The sequence below is a fragment of the Papaver somniferum genome, chromosome 6, assembly GCF_003573695.1.
Source record: "Papaver somniferum cultivar HN1 chromosome 6, ASM357369v1, whole genome shotgun sequence".
NCBI classification, from domain to species: Eukaryota; Viridiplantae; Streptophyta; class Magnoliopsida; order Ranunculales; family Papaveraceae; genus Papaver; species Papaver somniferum.
The window spans coordinates 175,385,228-175,407,010 of NC_039363.1; the positions used below are offsets into that span (position 1 = coordinate 175,385,228).

At 37.0% G+C, this 21,783-nt stretch overlaps 1 protein-coding gene across 8 annotated transcripts; it reads right to left on the reverse strand.

Annotated features, from left to right (window-relative positions):
• Nucleotides 1–392: 392 nt before the first annotated feature.
• Nucleotides 393–7,245, reverse strand: LOC113290192 (ADP-ribosylation factor-like protein 6-interacting protein 4). Of its 8 annotated transcripts, none has more exons than XM_026539753.1 (19): nucleotides 7,093–7,245; nucleotides 6,856–6,934; nucleotides 5,609–5,674; nucleotides 5,478–5,507; nucleotides 5,231–5,305; nucleotides 4,471–4,536; nucleotides 4,324–4,368; nucleotides 4,150–4,197; nucleotides 3,062–3,097; nucleotides 2,860–2,952; nucleotides 2,187–2,228; nucleotides 2,004–2,069; nucleotides 1,844–1,924; nucleotides 1,697–1,738; nucleotides 1,510–1,557; nucleotides 1,047–1,112; nucleotides 884–945; nucleotides 745–783; nucleotides 393–567 (listed from the first exon to the last, which is right to left on the reverse strand). In XM_026539753.1, exons 3-19 carry the CDS (start codon nucleotides 5,636–5,638, stop codon nucleotides 471–473), a joined length of 966 nt encoding a protein of 321 aa, XP_026395538.1. In that variant the 5' UTR covers nucleotides 5,639–5,674; nucleotides 6,856–6,934; nucleotides 7,093–7,245; the 3' UTR covers nucleotides 393–470. The 8 variants fall into 8 exon arrangements, with proteins under 8 accessions (XP_026395538.1, XP_026395542.1, XP_026395540.1 ...); XM_026539757.1 differs by having other exon boundaries at nucleotides 1,697–1,732; nucleotides 1,880–1,921; nucleotides 4,150–4,212; XM_026539755.1 differs by having other exon boundaries at nucleotides 1,880–1,921; nucleotides 4,150–4,212.
• Between the last annotated feature and the right edge of the window lie 14,538 nt (nucleotides 7,246–21,783).

A 21,783-nucleotide genomic window follows, 5' to 3' on the forward strand; every position in this document is an offset into this window, starting at 1 on the left:
AACAAACAGCTTTAGCTCTTGATAATTTAATAGGATATAGATAAAAGTATAGAAAACCTTCCTCTAAAGCATCATAAAAAATTTCATCAACTACAGCGGAAATTTTATCTGCGTTCTGCCTTTCACCAATATCATCCAACATACTTTCTGAACATTTGACACAATAGTCCTTCATATCTCTTGTGGGCAAACCATTCATTCCTTCATATCCCAAGCCTCCTAACATACTCTGCAAACCTCAGAAACGCAATTCAAATCAATAGACAATTTTGTATTTCATAGCGAGCTTCATACCCAGAGACACTCCTAGTAACTCGTGATAGAACGGAGAAACAACGATCAGCAACAACCGTACATTTAACAACTATTGGATTTCTGCAACTATTCACGTACAATAACCCCGTGTCCGATATAGGAACCACACACTTCAATTTTGAATCGTGATAGCTGAGGGGCAGCTTTGATACAAGCTATATTTCCTCGTCAGTGGCTCCCCAATCCTCGCGAATGATCTCCAACCAATAGGAACGTGGCGGAATAAATATGTACTCTACAGTTCCGTACTCACTGTCACAGATTAATAATAAATAAGATTTCAGACAAGGAACTAAAATTCAGTATCACATGAAGATCAGTGTCATGTTCGCAAAATCCATGAAGACAAGACACATAATGTATACTACATGCAAGAAAAAAAATCTAAGTAGTTTTAGAAAGGCTTATAACATGTGTGCAAATAATTACCTCAATTTAGGAACCCTAATAAAATCTAGAAGGTCCCCACTGTTAAAAACAACAAAAAAACAGGATGCGGATGAATTAGAGCGGGCAACTGATAAATATGAACGAGCATACCAGACCAAAAAGAGAACAATATATATACCTTGACTTCTCAGGCACCTGACCCTCCCGTGTGGGCTGAGTAGAACTTATGGGAGATTCGTCCTGGACAAGCTTGTTGTAAGTAAGGGAATCATACACCAAACTTGATCATGAAACTAAATTTCTAATAGTTGCAGAAAAGCAAAAGATAGGTAGTAGCTTACAGAGTGATCTGTTTTCTCAATTTTTGTTGTCGACTCTTGCTGTTCCAGCACATATAGCAATGAAAACTGCACATATAGCAATGAAAACTTACTTCATAACCCAAACAACTCTACGAATTAAGCAGTTCAGCAGTATCCTATCATGTTTCTAAATGACACGAAATATCAAGCCATCACAAATACACTTGGTTTTTAATGGTCAGAAACCCCAAAAATGTGTACTGGGTTTATAACACTGGAGAAGGAATCATAAGGAAATTTTTTAGTATCACTCTAGCAAACTGTTTCATTCCCCTGAGGCAATGCACAATTGGTCCATCTCATCCATGTTCTGAAGTATAGGGTCAAAAAGAAAAAACAATACAAAGCATGGGTTTGTGAAGTGTACATCAAAACCAAGCATCAAATTGGGGAACTCACAACAACAATCTAAAAGCAAAATAGATGATTAATTGCAACTTACTGGATTAGTGCCGCCATCAACTGTTGTTGAGGTCAACTCTAGTTGTTCCTACAAAGTTTGAAGCGAAGTAAAAGAATCAAAATTAGGAGCTGAAATTGATGAGTACTCAACATGAATTAAAAACCAGCAATAGGTCATATGTGAACTAACTGGGAAGATCATAGCAGAAGCAAATATAGTAGCTTACTGTTTCTTTGTCGATTATTGTTAAGGCTATCTCTTGCTGTTCCTACAAAGTTAGAAGCGAAGTAAAAGAATTAAAAAAAAAAAAATCTGAAATTGATAATTACTTGACACCAATTAAAAGCAAAACAGATGATTAATAGTAGCTTACTAAGTGATAGAAAACAAACGATAGGTAGTAGCTTACAGTGTGATCTGTTTTCTCAATTATTCTTGCAGACACTTGTTGTTGCTGCAAAGACATATAGGAATCAAAAACAGAAACTGACTCACCAATCATTAAACTAAAAAAAAGAAACAACGGAGCTTACTGGATAAACTTCGCCCTGATCTGTGGTCATGGTAGCTAGCAGACTCTTCTTTGTCTGTCCACGTTTCTGCAAAGACGAGACGGTTCCAAGGTGTACATTTATGAATCAAAATACTAAACCAGTTAAAATTAGTTTTAGACAACCTTAACTAAAAACAAAAGCATATGATAAACAGAAGCTTACACTTGGCTTTTGCTGCTGCTGCTGTTCTATAATAGCTTGTTCCTGCAAAAAATGTTTGAAGAAATAGTTTTCAAAAACCAAAACCAAGAACAAAATTGAGATTTTCACTACATCATTATAGTTGATAATGGTGTGCTTAAGAATACCTACTTCCCAAATATCCCAAGACTTTATATCAGAATCAATAAAAACTATGAGGAAATTAACAGGAACACAAGGAGTTACTGTGGTTCGGTGATGTGCCTACTTCACAAGCAGCAAAATAAACTTCCTAATCACACCTCTTAGAATCCACACAAAGAATTACTGTGGTTCAGCGATGTGCCTACTACACATGCAGCCAGATACACTTCCTAATCAAACCTCTTAGAATTCACGCGATGCTAAGTCATACAAAAGAACTAAAACAAAAGAACATGGTAAATATAGAAAGCTCAAACAAAAGTACAAAAAAGAATCAAAATACATAACCGGTTGAAATTAATTTTTCACAACCCTAACTTAAAAACAATGCCAGATGACAAATACAGAAGCTTCCACAAGGGATTTCCCTGGCAATCCTGCTGTTCGTGCAAATTTTTTTGCCATCGTATAGGAGTCAAAAACAGAAACAGATCTGACGAATGCTCACCATACACATAAAACTAATACAAAAGATAGAACAGGAGCTTACTGGATGGGCTTGGGAATGATCTGTACTCAAGGTACTTTCAAGACTCTTCTTCTTCTTCTTCTTCATCTTCTTCTTCTTCTTCTGTCTACTTTTCTGAAAGGTGGTTGCAAGGTACATATATGAATAAAACTACAAAACCTGTAAAATCTAATTTTTCACAATCTTAACATAAAACAGAAACAGATGATAAATAGAAACTTACTCGAGCTTTTTTCTGCTGTCCAGTGACGGATTTTTCCTGCAAAAGATGTTTGAAGTGTTGGTGTTCAAAAACCAAAGGCAACTACAAAATTGAGAATGCTGCAACATCGCTTTGATAATGTTGTTCTTACGATTAGCTACTTCACAAACACCCCAAGACTTTGTATAAGAAACAATAAAATACAATGGGGAAATCAAACAACACAAAGAATCGCTGTGATTCAGCGACATGCCTACTTCCAAATTATTTTATCATTCAGACAAGTCTGATTATAAAACAGTTAAGCAGTATCCTACCATATTTCTGAATGACACAAAATATCAAGCCATCAGTAATACACTTAGGTTTTGATGGTCAGAAACCCCAGGAGATTTCACTGGCTTGGCAACACACTAGAGAGGGAACTACAAGGGTGCTTCAACAAGTATAGAGGAAAATTTTAAAAGATGATCAGAATATAATGCATATGAGGCAAGGCAAAGCCCTAGAGACCCATCTCATGCATGTTGTGAAGTATAGGGTTAAAAAACCAATAGAAAACATGAAGTCTGTGGAGCTAAATTAAGGACAAAAAACTATGGGTTGGTGTTCCTGCTAAATTAACTGCATGGTAAAAGAATAAAAAACTACAGGTTGTGTCACGAAAGCCGGCACCGAAACTTGCAAGAGCAAAGAAACAGCTAAATCTGTGAAATGAACAAATTATTTTATAATCTGAACAAGCCCACTAATTAAGCAGTCCTATCATGCTTCTAAATGACACATGATATCAAGCCATCACTAATGCACTTAGGTTTTGATTGTCGGAAACCCCATAAGTTTTTACTGGGTTGGCAAAACTAGAGAAGGAATTCTAAGGGTCATTCAATAAGTTCGCCCTACACAGCTTCTCATTCCGTTTCCACAAAATAAAACGCCTCCTTTGGAGGAAAATTTAAAGACATGACCAGGTTATATTGAATATGAGGCAAGGCGGAATAATCCCATCATCTCATGCATGTTGTGAAGAGTAAACCAAAACCAAGCATGAAATCGAGGAACTCACAATAACAATCTAAAAGCAAAATAGATGATTAATTGCAACTTACTGAATTAGTTCCGACATCGACTGTTGTTGAGGTTAGCTCTTCTTGTTTCTGCAATGTTTGAACCTAAGTAAAAGAATAAGAAAAAGAACCTGAAATTGATAATTAAAAGCAAAACAGATAATAAATAGTAGCTTACTAAATGATAGAAAAAACAGAAGATAGGTAGTAGCGTACAGGGTGATCTGTTTTCTCAATTATTATTGTAGACTCTTGTTGTTCCTGCAAATTTGTTCAGACATATAAGAAACAAAAACAGAAACATATCTTACGAATGCTCACCATACACATAAAACTAAATCGAAAGATAGAACAGGAGCTTACTGGATGAGCTTGGAAATGACTCATGGTACTTTCCAGACTCTTCTTCTTCTTCTTCTGTCTACTTTTCTGAAAGGTGGTTCCAAGGTACATATATGAATAAAACTACAAAACCTGTAAAATCTAATTTTTCACAATCTTAACATAAAACAGAAACAGATGATAAATAAAAACTTGCATGAGCCTTTTTCTGCTGTCCTAAGGCAGATTTTTCCTGCAAAAGATGTTTGAAGTGTTGGTGTTCAAAAACCAAAGGCAACTACAAAATTGAGAATGCTGCAACATCGCTTTGATAATGTTGTTCTTACGATTAGCTACTTCACAAACACCCCAAGACTTTGTATAAGAAACAACAAAGTAAAATGGGGAAATCAAACAAGAACACAAAGAATCGCTGTGATTCAGCGACATGCCTACTTCCAAATTACTTCATCATTCAGACAAGTCGGATTATAAAGCAGTTAAGCAGTATCCTACCATATTTCTGAATGACACAAAATATCAAGCCATCAGTAACGCACTTAGGTTTTGATGGTCAGAGACCTCAGGAGATTTTACTGGTTTGGCAACACTAAAAAAAGGAATTATAAGGGTAATAATAAATTGTAACTTTCTGAATGAGTTCGCTATCGACTTTGTTTGAGGTTATTAGTTCTAGTTGTTCCTACAAAATTTAAAGCAGGGTAAAAGAATCAAAATTAGGACCTGAAAAAAAATGATTGTTCGACACGAGTTAACAAAAGAACAGAAAAAAATAGCTTACAAACTCAGTTAAGAGCCTTTGGGTTTCTGCCTGAATCACTTTTTCAGAATAAGTATCCCCAAGCTCGTCGCAGCTCTGTGAAAGTGGTCGCAAGTATGGAAATCAAATACGTTCATACAAAAGAACATGGTAAAAATAGAAGGCTCAAACAAAAGCATATAAAATAAAAGGAATGAAAAAACGTAGAAATTATTTTTTTACAACCCTAACTTATAAACAAAACCAGCAGACAAATATAAAAGCTTACTTGAGGCTTTCGTTGCTGCAGCTGCTGTTGCTGCAAATTTTGCCGTTGTATATGAGTCAAAAACAGAAATTGAGTTGACGATTGCTCACTATACACATAAATCTTAAGAAACAGATACAACAGGAGCTTACTGGATTAGCTTGGCAATGATCCATACTCATGGTACTTTCCAGACTCTTCTTCTTCTGTCTATGTTTCTGCAAAGGTGGTTCCAAGGTACACACATATGAATCAAACTACAAAAGGTACATTGCTAATATCGCACTGATTTCCATCTTTTCACGTTTATGAAATAACACATGACTTCTTTCAGAACCGATGAAAAACTGAGCAAAAACTGAGAATGATATTTAATTAGGCATTTCAACAAATATTAGAAGTATGTTGGAAAAGCATAAAATTCGGAAACTTAAGCCAAGCAGGCTAGTGTGTAGCTACTGTGCGGAGCTAGGCAATCGTGGTACAGCGAGAAAAACACCACAGCTTGTCGCATTTTTCAGTGAATGTGAGTTGGTAGACAAATTAAACTTTGTTGTCTTCTAAGGATCATTCTTATTGGGTGAACATACTTTGTGTGGGGTACTTAATTGGCGTGGCAAAAATATGGACAAACATACTAACCTTGAAAGTGGCTTAAAAAATTTGATAAACAAAAGGCCGCAAATACCCGAAAATGAAGGTTATGCTAAGGTAGAGGTAGTTCATACAGATCTCAATCCATTGTCATATCCAATAATAACTTAATGGTAAAGAATTACATTGCATGTTACTGTGTTTCAAGCATCTTTATAAAATAGGACATTGCTAGTAACATCGCACTGATTGCCATCTTTTCATGTTTATGAAATAACATATACAGTAAACGGAGATTCAATTTGATCAATGAAAACTAAAAATAGATAAGAGTGCCATGTAACCGTCAACTGAAGTCTTTAAACCTGTGTATATTCCATTACAATGGACTCTTTCCTACAAATAAAGAACTGAAGTACGAAGTTTAGGATTGTTTTCCCTGACTGAATATGTTCCCAGGTGAAATAGGATTTGAAATCGGAACCGGATTGGAAATTGGAAAAAGAGAATGCATATGTTTTAGGTGGCAGTGGTGATACTGGTAAAGTAGAGCTGATGTTGGCGCTGGTTATGGTGGTTCAATCGATTGAGAAGTGGACTGAAGATAGTCTTCAACTGTTAAAAACTCTAGTCAATCTTCAGAAAAATATAATACCCTATTCAGTAAACATGTGAAATCATCCAGAGAAATTTAAAAGAAGCTCATTACAGAACTGCATTGTATCTGGTAGATGTCTTAGATCAAATGAAACTGACCATGTGAAATCTCATAATGAGTTCTCTACACTTGAAACATATTTCTTACCTTGAACGATTTTATCTCTGATTCTTACTTGATTTCTGAAGTACGTCACCACCACGGCTCAGCACCAACAACAACCACACTAATATGCAAGAAAAGAACTAAACCCATTACTTCAACACATGAATTCTGAAAAAACCTTTACAATTTACAGAAACAATCTTTTTCCAATTTTCGCCAAAATTTATGTAAACCCTATATTGAACATAGTAAATGAAAGATGATAAACACAATCCTTACCTAAAATTCGCAATTCCAAGTTCTAGGGTTTGACAACCCAATCCTCTGATTCAGGATTTGGGGATCGAGATTTTAACTTCAATTTATCAGCCGGGATTTCAAAATTTTCAGACAACTGGATTTAAAGATTTTGCGATTGAGTTAGATCCTCTAAAACCTAGCTTCAGAATCGAACCATAGTGTTTTTCTCCGAAATACCCTTGGGTTTACAGGAATTTACAAAACCGTGAGAAGAAACGGTAACGTGGTCATTTCATAGTGAAGGGTTGAAAAACCCCTCTTTTTTGTCTCCTTTTTTCCATTATTTCTTCTTAATGTCTTTGTTTAATGTTTATAGGTTTTTTTATTAATGATTTCTTTATTAATGAAATGATTACCCGCTCGAGAATGGTATTGTAATTAATTAAGCAGCTTATCAATCATTATGAATTATTAATCTGATTATTTATTTTTCACGTGGTGTTTTTTTCTATATAACTAGCAAGATGCACATGTTTGGATTTGATTGTTTAAACAACACCAAATTCGACGATGATTAAGAAAAATTCTTAAAATAAAAATTTAATGTTCTTGTTTGTACTCGTTAATTCAAAGAGCTTTCCAAGTATACTAATTTTGTAAAAATCCGATGTGTATTTTGGAAGATATCTAAATTTTAAACTTTTTGACCTATTTTTAAAATAATGGCATTCCTGTGAATATACAAACATTGATTCAATATACATTTTCACCCCTGAATACATATGCATAGTAGTGGTTACTATTTAAGGTTATATTAGTAATATTAGGGTGATACCAAGCTATTTTGTTTTTTTGTGGGCTTCACCAAAAAGGGGTCTTTTCTTTTCTTTGTTATAGTAAGATACTCTAAATGATTGATGATATTGCTTATCAAAACTTTTTCCAGATTTTTTTTTTTGTGTAATTAGTATCGTAATGGCCGAAAATGGTATTGTGTTACCAGAGCAGCCCAGATGATAATGCGAAGTGCAACTCATTCTACAATGATATCAGCATAAAAAAAAAGAATCTACAATGATATCTGGTATGGGGAAAAAGATTAAAAGAGGGTTGCGCGGCTCGTGTTAATAACGCATTTGGATACACATTCATAAGTAATTTTTTGATTTGTAGAAGTCAGTTTGGGTGTAGAATTTCAGAACCACTTCTAGAAGTAGAAAATTCGATTTTTTGTGAAGCATAAATTTCTGGACTTCTGACTTGTGTCTTATTAAATTTTTACGATAAATATTTTGTTACGTCATAATAAATGTCGCATTAAAAATGATATATGGTAAATAAATTATTCAATTAACAACTTTATAAATATATTTTTATTAACTAATACTTAAATTTGCTAACAGTTATATCACTGGCCATAGTGGTGGAGTTGGTGACCAGTGGAGATGGAAAAACGTTATGGTGTTATTTACAGTGGTGGTGGAAGCTGATTTGGTAGCAAGGCTGGTAGTGGATGGTGTTGTGGTGGGGTAACTATTTTTGAACAACGGTGGTCGGTGAAAAATAAAATGCACTTGTGTCCTTCAATCATAGCAGCAGGTATTTGATTAACATTTTTTTGTTTCTTCAAATCGAGTTAGTTGCACAGTTGATAGACACATTTTTGTGTCTAATTTGATCTCAATATTCTATTGTTAGTGTTCGATTTTTGTACTAATTTTGATGTTTTATGTGTTTGTAGGTGTTTTTGGAGAAATACACTTGTGTGGAAAAAGTTGCTCGAAAAGTGCTATTTGGACCCCGGTAGAAAAGTACTAAAGGCACCCTCATTTTGGATAAGGTGCACCTCAGTTGGGCTCCTGCTTTTTGCACCCCCGGTTTGGTTAGGGGGACACCATCTTCATCATTCAAATTTTCTATTTTGGCGGGATTCCAAGAACATGTCTCTGGCAGATTTTCCAATTGATGTTTGAAGGTGTTAGACGGAGATTAAATGGCTGAAACTTTGTGGGATTGTTCCTGGGACATATAAAAATCTATTGCAAGTGTTTTAGTCGATCAAATTTGGCTAGAATTGTCTAGGGAAGCCACGAGCTGGAAACAAGGGAGTACGTGCAGGGAAGAATTATTCACGGGAATTCTTGTGTTTATGCATGGCTGAGATGAGATGGGAGAGTTGGAACTAGTTTTTGATTCGTATAAGAGTTAAACAAGGAAAGAATCATAGCTGGAAACGCGTGGAGAAAGAAAATATCTCAAAAATATTCTCTTTATTGTCCGCGTAATGAAGATTATATGGAATGATTAAGGGAGATTTCTTGCGTCTGGAGTGTATAAATAGGAGCTACGTGACTCAGAGAAAGAGGAGGGAGGATAGGAGATAGAGCAAAGCATCAGAGAGTGAGAAAAATCGAGTTGCAGAGTTTCCATTTCTGCTGTTGCACAGCTGAAGAACACGAAGAACAGACTACCTAAGGCAGTCGATATCAACAGTGACAAGACAGCTCAGTGTGGGTCGTAGTATTTCAAATACTATTGCACTTCATATTTATCGTTCTTTGTAACAGTGCTTTGCAACAATTATAAACGTTGCAAACACCCGATTTTTATCATTTTCTCCATTTTATCATTTGTAAACACCATTTGAGCATCAATAAAATATTTTGAGAGGTATTTCAACATGATGAGCTAAACTCATTCTCTGGGGAGACGGAGAAAGCTATTTCGCCAATGAAAAAGTGGTAATTTTTATCTTAATAATTTATGCAATTTAATTATGATTATTTGCCTAGAATAAAAAAGTTTTTCCAATGATTTTTATTAAGCAATTGTTATTTTAATTGATGGTATATGCTTAACTTCGAGTTCTTGGTATTCCATGCCTTCGACTTACAATTGCTCTTTTATAAAATCTATTTTTGCAATAATTAAAATCACTTAGAAGGGAAAAATTGCATAATAATAACAAAAATATCATTTTGGAATTGATAGAAAAGTGGAATCCGTAGCCCCAATTTCTCCAAATTATTTCACATTACTTTGTTTAATTTTTACATTTCTAAGTTTTAAGAAAAAAATCTATCTTCACAAGTCTGAAAAGAACCCAGTTTTTACCACTATTACTACATCATTTGAAAATCCATCAAATTTTTGGCTCCGCCGACACGGACCTGTACTTAGGTAGAATGTTTTTTAGGTTTATTATTATTTCTTCCTTTTTACGTTACTTTTTGTCTTTGATTTACAGGTTCGAAGTGGAACACTAAGGACTTGGAGAGAAAAAAAAGCTTAAAGCGAAAAGAGAAGAAAAGAAGACAAATATTTTTTTTTTTTTGTAATTTTTAATTTTTTTTAGATATTTTTTTTTTAGAATTGTATTAGGAAATACTGTAATTTATTTATTTTTTATTTTCTTTTTTTTTTTGAACTTTAATTTGGACATTCAGACATTTTTTTTAAACCCTGCGGAAGGGTACCCTTAAATACAAACTGTGTGCAGGGAAGGACGACGATTACAATATCGTCTCGGCCCCTCGGGTTCGCACATGAAATAGTATTTGTGGCCCGAGTCGACTTCAGCGGTTCGTCCCCCGTCTGGTACGGGAGGTAAGTCCAATCGAAACACTCGCGAATCTCCTGCAAGCGGGTTACTGTCTTCCTTAAGGTGATAATTGATTGAGGACTGAACCAGATTGTTTTAAAATTCCTAGTAAAGGGAAAGGCCTGGCCAATACAAGATAAGGGTTCGGATTTCATCACAGCTCCCTTCTTGCCCGCCTTAGGAAAACGAAAGCTAACGCGAACCCAAGCTTAAAACTTGATTAGAACGAGACCAATAGGGTAACGAGCTTGTTAGGAAAAATTTTCGAAGGATATTGGTTACTCTTTTAAGCACACTTCAAAGTTCATGAAGGTTTCTGTAAGTTGAATGCGTGACTACGCCGCCTTGTAATATCGGTGAGGCCTTGGGTATCAAAGCTCCACTGAGCTTCCCTCGCCTCTATTCAACTTACTTTAACTCAGATTGATTTCAGAGGGGTTTGCTCAAATTGTAACGAATTCCCTTTCGAGAAATAGAAGTTATTCTAGAAACAATCTAAGTGGAGCCATCATGCTTTTTGTTTGCTAGAAATCCTTAGGTTTGCTTTGGTGAAGTAGAGTCAGCCTGCTGTGTGTTTGTTAGCACATCCTTCCTTGTTAGGTTTTTATTCTTTTAGAATATTTTTTTAGTGTATGCCCGACTTTGTTAATAGGGCTTGGAAAAGAGATACTCTAGGTCGACTGATTAGCGAAAAACCTAGTAGTTCTTCTGATTTAAGCAGGGAGCTCGAAGATTCTTCTTTTGAGAGTCCTGTTTTTGGAAACTTCAGTTTTGAGAACTTATCTCTGAGTGACAAAAGTACCCTAGTACTTCAGTTTTGCCATAATGACAACTTTGAAAGCTTTGTTAAACCCAACTAGGACCTCTCGTCCATCATGTATCAAGTTAGCTGATACTGAGGCAACTTATGAATTAAAACCCGGGACCATACAGATGCTCCCAGTCTTTTTTGGAAAAGAAAATGAAAACCCCTATTTTCATATTAGGGAATTTGAGGAAATTTGTAGTACTCTACGAATTAGAAACCTAGATGATGATGCTCTGAAACTTAGTTTATTCCCCTTTTCCTTAATATATAAAGCCAAATCTTGGCTATACAGTTTTCCTCCTGAGTCAATTGAAACCTCTGACCAACTTACATCTGCCTTTTTACATAAGTTTTTCCCTAGGCACAAAATATCGTCTATTAGGACGCAGATATGTACTTTTTCTCAACAAGAGGGAGAATCTTTATATAGGTATTTGGAAAGGTTTAATGACCTGATATCTCAAAGTCCCCAGTATGGTTTAGGAATGGATAGGATAGTTCAGATCATTTATGAGGGTTTAGATTATTCGACAACTACCATGGTTGAGTCTTTATGTAGTGGTGGATTAGAAAATAAAACTTTTGAGCAGGCGTGGACATTTTTGAATGAAATCGCTGAAAAGACCCAACAATGGGAAAATAATAAGGATCCCAAGAAAAAAAGTCTTCTAAATAGAGGAAATGTTAATAGGGTGGGAGGATGTTATGAGTCTGATGCTAAAATTGTTGCTATAGCAAGGAGGTTAGAAGCCCTGGAATTAAATCATCCCAAACATAGGTCTCATGTGGAACCTGATGATAGGAATAGAGCCTCTCAAGTCTCTAGTTGTGGAATAGAACCCAATAATGCTTTTTGGGAAGATCAGGTTAGTGAGGAGCAAGCCCATGTTATCTATAACAACTCTAGGTTTGAAAACCGTCAGAAGTTTGACCCGTACTCAGAAACCTACAATCCTGGTTGGAGAAACCATCCAAATTTCTCTTGGTCTAAGGGACAAAGTCAAGGACAATCTAGTAATTCTCAGCCTCCCCCAGGTTTTGGTTATAATAAGAACTCTTCAGGTCAAGCCCAGTTCCAGAACCCTTATGAGAATAGACTAACTAGCGTGGAGGAATCTCTTAGTATATTACAAAAGAGACAGGAGATGTTCGCACAGACCCAAGATATGTTAATAAAGAACCAGGCTAGTTTTCGAGAGGAAACTAATCATAATTTCCTAAATAGTAACGAGGCTATTGCTAGGTTAGATCTTCAAATTGGCCAAATGTCTAAAATTCTAAGTGAGAGAGATAATGGAAGTTTTCCTAGTCAGACAAAACCTAATCCTAGAGGAGTTCATGAAATAGGAGGAAGATCATCTGATCATGTGAATTATGTTACAACTCTTATGAGTGGAAAGAAGACAACAAGGTTGCCATGCCTGATAGTGAAACATGCTGTAGTTCACCCGTTTGAGCCAGAGAATGAAGAGACTGATAGAGTCTCTAAAGAGACCAGTGAGGGTCCTGTTGAGCCCGTCTTTGTCCCCAGAGCCCCATTTCCCCAGCTATTAGTACCAACAAAAAGTGAATCCAACTTTAATGACATAATGGAGGTTTTTAAGAAAGTTACCATAAACCTTCCGTTATTAGAAGCAATTAGGAAACTACCGGCTTATGCCAAGTTCCTCAAAGATATGTGTACACGAAAGAGAAAGCTTAGTGTCCCTAAAAATGCCTTTTTAACTTGTCATGTAAATTCGATTATTCAGAACACCAAAACTCCTAAGTATAAAGACCCAGGTGCACCTACCATTGCTTGCACGATAGGAAAATACCGGGTAGAAAGAGATTTACTTGACTTAGGATCTAGTGTGAATCAACTACCATACCATGTGTACTTAAAGCTAGGACTTGGTGAATTGAAACTACCAAGATAACACTCCATTTAGCTGATAGGTCTGTTAAAATTCCTCGTGGTGTGATAGAGGATGTTCTTATTGAGGTCGAAAAGTTTATTTATCCTGTGGATTTCGTTGTCCTAGATACCCAACCTGTCCCTGACCCAGAGAACCAGATACCTGTGATTTTAGGTCGCCCATTCTTAGTTGCGTCTAATGCAATCATAAACTGTCGAAATGGTATCATGAATATATCTTTTGGTAATATGACTATTGAGATGAATATTTTTAATGTCAATAAGCTACATTCTGAGCTAGATAACACGTGCATTGAAGAGGTGAACATGATAGGAACCTTAGTTCAGGAGCCATTACCAAACATTGTATTGTAAGATCCTTTAGAGAGTTGTCTATCCCATTTTAGCCTGGATTTCGACGATGATAGCAACATTGAACAAGTAAATTCTCTATTGGACTCTATTCCTGTGTTAGATATTGATATATGGAAAGATAGGTTCGAAACATTACTAGCTTCTGAGTCTACCTTAATACCTTGTTTAAAAGAGCCTCCTGAGTTGGAACCTAGTTATACATTTTTAGGCCCACCCGAGTCTTTTCCTATGATTATAGATTCCGATTTGGATAGTGAACAGGAAAATAGGCCAAAGACCGTGCTTCAAGAAAATAAGGAAGCTTTAGAGTGGACCATAGAAGATATAAAGCAAGTAGAGGATGAACCAACTGATCATAACTTAGAGAAAGCAATCGACCTTTTTCAAGAACCCGATGGTCTAGAAATTAGGAATATTGTGACTAGTCTATGTAGAGACAACCAAAATTCTAATTTTAGGGGTGGAGAAATAGAAGAATCTCTTGAATATTTTAAGGACTGGGAAGATCCGGAAATTCAAGCAATAATTAGAGGATTATCTGAAGGTAACCAAAATCCTAAGTTTGGGGGTAGAGAACTAGAAGAATCTCTCGAGTATTTTAAGGACTGGGAAGATCCGGAAATTCAAGTAATAATTAGAGGTTTGTCTGAGGGTAGTTGATGGCTTTCAATAGTGATTGTAGTTGTAGTGGTAAACACTGGGTCTTTTCAGACTTGTGAAGAAAACAATTTTTATAGATTTAAATTAAACAGGCAACGAAATAAAATAATTCAAAGTTTTGGAGAAAAATACGAAGGCTAGGATTCCACCATTGACCAAATAAATAGTAAACTCTAAATAATATTCATGCAATTCTATCTTTAAAAATAATTCTAATATTTGCCTCAAATATATTCTTGAAGTAATAGTTGTAATCAAAGAGTATAAAACATCAAAAGTATTTAAAACCCAGCATGCTTCATCAAATTAATTCACAACTATTCAATAAGAACTAATATTTCAATTCAATCCCATGCAAATAATCAAATAATAATTGCAAATAAATAGTAAAATTAGAATTATACCAATTAATGTGGAACAATGGCTTCCTCCATCGCCTTGGCTAATGGTTTTAGCTCCTCATCCCAAAAACATAATCATAAGATGTATCCATGGCTTAATAATGTGTTTTTATTGATGAAAATGGTGTAAAAAGAAGTTTGCAACGCTGTATAAATGTTACAGCGTCACTGTTACAAAGTGGAAAAGGCTGAAAATAAACGATACAGCCTCTGCTGTTGTAAAACAACGACAGTTGAGTGTTGAAATTAAGACTGCTGAAGAACGACGGACTCTGCGAGTCTGTTCTTCAGGTTCTTCAATGGCAAGCAGCAGCAGCACCAACTCTGTGTAACTTCTTTGTTTCGGCTCTCCTGGACTCCAACTCTCTCCTAAGGTTTCTAACCCTTCTATGACTTGAACCAACTCTTATATAGTCTTTTAATCCCCAAAAATCTCTACTGAATCCGACTTTTTCTTTTTTTTCTTCTCTGCGCTGTTGAGAGAATATCTCTATCTGATCTCCCTGTACGCGTTTATGAGCTATTCTATTGCCCCAAAAACTCTCCCAAGACTTGAACAGGACCAAGTAGAGTTTTCTTTAGCGTAAAACTCTCCCAGAATCTCCTCAAAAAATCTTTGAAACGTAAACAGAACCATAGTGTCCTATTTGGACTCTGATTTCTTCTCCCGGCTATTCCAGCCCAATGTGATCGATCAAAACACATGTACAGCCTGTTTAGTCCATTCACATCCAGCCCAACTGATTTTGGGGGTTGAATCTCTTTAGAAACCGTCCATTAATCGAATCCAACTCTGCCAGTAAACATGCATGAAGTTTCCCCCGCCAAAACATTAATTTGAAAACGTGAAGAAATGTGATCTCCCCCTATCCAGTTCTGGTGTCCCTTTAGCAGCTGCCTGGAAATGGGTCACCCCTTAGTAATTAGGTTACCCCTTATCCAAAATCAAGGGTCCGTATAGCAAGTGTCCTCTGGGGCATTTTCCGCACTTTTTTCGGGGTTCCTCCGGGGTATTTCTGGGATACTTCCGGTACACTTCTGAGGCTCTTCCGGTACGTTATCAACGGAGGTCCAAATGCCACATTTTTAGCCAATTCGCCGCAAGAGATTATTTTCCAAAAACACCTACAAATAATAAAATAACCAAATAAGTACAATATCGAGTACTAACAATATATACAAATGAGCTATATTAGACACATAAATGCGTCTATCAAATACCCCCAAACTTATTATTTGCTAGTCCGAGCAAATCAAAAAAAAATAAAATCTACACTTAGCACGTGCAGTAAGCCTTTAAACCCTAGGTGGCCCTAGTGGCCGAGTTTAGTCTCGGAGGGCTTACCAGAGATATACCCACAAAACCTGTACTCCAGACCTTAGCTATCTACGCAACCTTGGAAGGCACTAAAGAATCTCCTTGGTTGGCATACTTATTGACTACAGGAAGAAGTACCCTGATGCGAAATTCCAATTGTGTACACGAGTTTGCACTCAAGCATACTAAAATTCATATAAAGTGACAGAGCTCTACTCAGATAGTTGCACTATGGACATCATATTCGGAGTCAAAACTAATCACATGGATAGATCAAGAAGATGGATATAGAAAAACATGTATGGTTTTGATGTTTACTAAGTGAACGGCGTTTCCCATATCTGTCTGAAGGCCTCCGCCAAAATGAACCTATCCTAATGGATTGAGATACTAGTCTGACTAATATCAACACACTGGCATATACAAGGGTACCAGTGGTCGATAACCTAACTCTAGGTCAACACAACTGGCATATACAAGGGTACCAGTGGTCGACTTTATTGAATTTATTCCTTTTGGTCAAATGGTCTGGTCTCAATTTTTTTTTTTTTTTTTTTTTTTTTTTTTTTTTTTCATCTCTTTTTCTTTTTCAACTTTTTTTTTTTCATGGTATCTCAATCACTCTAATTCACCCTAGCATTGGTAACAACTTGAATCGTGGGCCCCACCTATCACTTAGAGAAACATAGTTTAAAAACAAAATAAAATAAAAATAGAAGTGAAAAGGACTCAACGAGATATGGTGAAACTATCATGTTATTTCTAACACCTGAGCTCTGTGCTTTTATGAATAGACTCTTTAGATGTTTCCATCTAATCAGATTGGTTCCTCAAACTCCTACAATCAAAATGCTTCCATCCACTTAGATTAGTTAGTGCAATCCTCAATAGGCATAAATTTCTAGGCTCTGGAGTTTATTTATTGCAACTAAAAGCTAACAAAAAGTTTCTTCCCCCACCCCCAAACTTAAATCTAACATTGTCCTCAATGTTTCTCATGAAAGAACAGTACCAAGAATATAAGTAACATGAGGAAATAGTAAAGAGAGAGTTCGGAAAGATAGTACCTGAGTGAAGTGAAACCAAAAACTGAATACAAAAATTATACAACATACAAATCGCCTCGATGGTCAATCAAGGGTAAACAGGGTCCTCCAGAGGGACCTCCTCAACATCACCTGTAGGAAAAGGCTCTAAAAAGGGCTTCAATCGCTGACCGTTAACCTTTGAAGAACTACTACCATCCAGTGTCTCGATCTCAACAGCTCCATGAGGAAAAACAGTACGGACCACAAAAGGACCGGTCCACCGAGAGCGCAGTTTCCCGGGGAATAGATGCAAACGAGTGTCATACAGAAGAACTTTTTGACCTGGAGAAAATGACTTCCGTAATATGTTTCTATCATGCACAAGTTTCATTTTGTTCTTATACTCCTTCGCACTATCGTAAGCATCTATACGAATCTCGTCCAACTCATTGAGCTGGAGTTTCCTATGGGCTCCTGCCTTGTCAAGTGAAAAATTTAGCTGCTTAACAGCCCAATAAGCTCTGTGTTCTAACTCAACAGGTAAGTGACATGCCTTGCCATAAACAAGCCGATAAGGCGACATTCCAATGGGGTCTTAAACGCAGTACGGTAAGCCCATAAGGCATCAGTAAGCCTAGACGACCAGTCTTTCCGATTAGGATTAACTGTTTTCTCTAATATACGTTTTATCTCCCTATTGGAAACCTCTACCTGACCACTAGTCTGTGGATGATACGGGGTAGCTACCTTATGTGTAATACCATATTTCTTCATCAGAAGTCTAAAAGTCCCATTACAAAAGTGCGACCCTCCATCACTAATTATAGCTCGCGGTGTACCAAAACGTGTAAGTATATTATTTTTCAAGAACTCAATCACAACCCTATGGTCATTGGTTTTACACGCAACCGCCTCAATCCACTTAGAGACATAGTCTACGGCGACAAGGATGTATAGGTTACCAAAAGAATTAGGAAACGGACCCATAAAGTCAATACCCCACACATCAAAGACCTCAACAATTAAAATAGGGTTCAAGGGCATCATGTTCCTACGGGAAATGGTTCCTAATTTCTGGCATCGTTCACAAGTAACGCAGTAACTGTGGGAGTCTTTAAACAACGAAGGCCAATAGAATCCACACTGCAATATCTTAGCAGCAGTTTTCTTAGCACTAAAGTGACCCCCACAAGCATGATCATGACAAAAGGAAATAATACTGGACTGGTCACTCTCAGGTATACATCTCCTAATAATCTGGTCTGGGCAATACTTAAACAAATAAGGATCATCCCAAAAGTGCTTAACCTCAGCTAAAAATCTAGAACGATCTTGTTTACCCCAATGTTGGGGCATTCGACCAGTAACAAGATAGTTCACTATATTCGCATACCAAGGTAATTGGGTAACAAAGAACAATTGTTCATCAGGAAAGCTATCCCTTATAGGAAGGGAATCATCTGGGGAACTAACAACTAGCCTAGACAAGTGATCTGCTACAACATTTTCGGCACCCTTTTTGTCTCTAATGTCTGGAGAAAACTCTTGCAAAACAGAATCCACCTAATCAATCTAGGTTTAGTATCCTTCTTAGACAAAAGATATTTTAAAGCAGCATGATCAGTATATATGATGATCTTAGAACCTAAGAGATAGGGTCTAAACTTGTCTAAGGCAAACACAATGGCTAATAGTTCCTTCTCGGTAGTGGTATAGTTCAACTGGGCATCATTCAGAGTTTTGCTAGCATAGTAAATCACATGAAGTAACTTATTTTCTCGCTGACCTAGCACAACACCAATAGCATAATCTGAAGCATCACACATGATCTCAAAGGGTAGGTTCCAGTTGGGTGCCTGGACTATGGGGGCGGTAGTGAGTAATGACTTAAGCTTCTCAAAAGCCTCTAAACAAGCATCATCAAAAACAAACTTAACATCTTTTGCAAGCAAATTGCAAAGAGGTCTAGACATCAAGCTAAAATCCTTAATGAAACGACGATAAAAACCAGCATGTCCTAAGAATGACCTAATATCTCTTACGGTTTTTGGGACCGGTAAAGTTTTAATAAGGTCAACTTTTGCTCTATCCACCTCTATACCCTTTGAAGATACAATATGCCCTAGAACAATTCCTGAACGAACCATAAAGTGACATTTCTCCCAATTAAGCACTAAATTCTTTTCCTTACACCTAGTCAAAACTAATGACAAATGATGCAAGCACTCATCGAAAGACGAACCAAACACTGAAAAATCATCCATAAAGACCTCTAAGAACCGTTCTACCATGTCAGAAAATATGCTCATCATGCAACGCTGAAAAGTCGCAGGGGCATTACATAGCCCGAAAGGCATGCGTCTATACGCAAAGGTACCAAAGGGACAGTAAAAGTGGTTTTCTCCTGGTCTTCTGGGGCAATAACGATCTGATTATATCCAGAGTAGCCATCTAAAAAGCAGTAGTGACTATGTCCAGCTAATCTCTCTAGCATCTGGTCGATGAAGGGAAGGGGAAAGTGGTCCTTCCTAGTGACCTTGTTCAATTTCCTATAGTCAATACAAACACGCCAACCCGTGGTCATTCGGGTCGGGATTAACTCATTGTTATTATTCTGGACTACAGTAATACCAGATTTCTTGGGAACAACCTGAACGGGGCTGACCCACTTACTGTCTGAAATAGGGTAGATGATGCCTGCATCTAATAGCTTAAGAACCTCAGTTCGAACTACTTCTTTCATATTAGGGTTTAGTCGACGTTGCATCTCCCTAGAAGGTTTGGTGTCTTCCTCTAAATAGATCTGATGCATACAAACAGTAGGACTTATACCCTTAATGTCTGCTATGGTCCACCCTAAAGCTTCCTTGTTGTTTTGAAGGACGGTTACTAGCCTACTTTCCTGATCTATATCCAAGTCGGAAGAAACAATCACAGGTAAAGTCTCAGACGGGCCTAAAACACATACTTCAGGGTATCTGGCAATGTTTTAGGTCCAACTTAGGAGGCTCTTCTAAAGAAGGAACTAGGGTAGACTTAGAAACTGGTAGTGGTTCGAACTTAGGTTTCCATCCATTACTAGTATCTAACAAAGGGGTTGAATCTAACAAAGCATTCACCTCATTAATTACATTATCATCATCAAAATCAATCCCAAAGTGAGCTAGGCATTTTTCTAATGGATCTTCTAACAAAGTGTTTGGTAATGACTCCTCGACTAATGTTCCTATCATGTTCACCTCTTCTATATTCGAGTCATCTAGTTCAGAGGGTAGCTTACTAATATTAAAAATGTTCAGCTCAATAGTCATATTACCAAAAGACAAATTCATAATACCATTTCGACAGTTAATGATCGCATTGGATGTAGCTAAAAACGGGCGACCTAAAATCACTGGTATTTGGTTCTCTGGGTCAGGGACAGGTTGGGTATCTAGGATAACAAAATCCACTGGATAAATAAACTTGTCAACCTCTATGAGAACATCCTCGATCACACCACGAGGAATTTTAACGGACCTATCAGCTAACTGAAGTGTCATCTGGGTAGGTTTCATCTCACCAAGTCCTAGCTTAAGGTACACATGATATGGAAGTAAATTCACACTGGCTCCTAAGTCAAGCAAAGCTTTCTCAACACGGTACTTACCTATTGTACAAGCAATGGTAGGGGACCCTGGGTCTTTATACTTAGGAGTAGTGGTATTCTGAATAATAGAACTCACATGACTAGCTATGAAGGCTTTCTTCTGGACACTGAGCTTACGCTTTCGCGTACACAAGTCCTTAAGGAACTTGGCATAAGAGGGAATCTGCCTAATTGCATCTAATAATGGAAGGTTGATATTAACCTGCTTAAAAACCTCCAATATATCATTAAAGTTGGACTCCCTCTTAGTCGGAACTAGCAGCTGGGGAAACGGGGCTCTGGGAACAAAGTGCTTAACAGGACCCTCATTGGTCTCTTTGGAGACTCTATTAGTCTCCTCATTTTCTGGCTCAGCAGGGTGAACTACAGCATGTTCATTATCAGGCATGGCGACCTTGTTGTCAACTTTCTTTCCACTCCTTAGGGTTGTGACAGCATTCACATGATTGTACGATTTCTCTCCTTTGGGGTTAGGATCAGTATGACTAGGGAACCTTCCTTCTTCTCTCTCATTGATAAACTTAGCTATTTGGCCGACTTGAAGCTCTAATTTAGCAAAAGACTGGGCACTATTCTTAAAATTCTGTTTGGTTTCCTCTTGAAAATTACCCTGGCTTTTTACTAACATTTCCTGGCTTTGTGATAGCATCTCCTGGCTCTTCCTTAATATACTAAGGGTTTCCTCTAAGCTAGCTATTCTATTCTCAGATGGGTTCTGGGTCTGACCTGAAGAGTTCTTAGTATAACCAAAACCTGGGGGAGGCTGAGAATTACTAGACTGGCCTTGATTCTGGCCCTTAGACCAAGAGAAATTAGGATGGTTTCTCCAACCAGGGTTGTAGGTTTCTGAGTATGGGTCAAACTTCTGACGGTTCTCAAACCTAGAGTTGTTATAGACAGCATGGGCTTGTTCTTCACTAACTTGACCTTCCCAAAATGAATTATCGGGCTCTATTCCACAACTAGAGACTTGAGAGGCTCTATTAGGTTCAA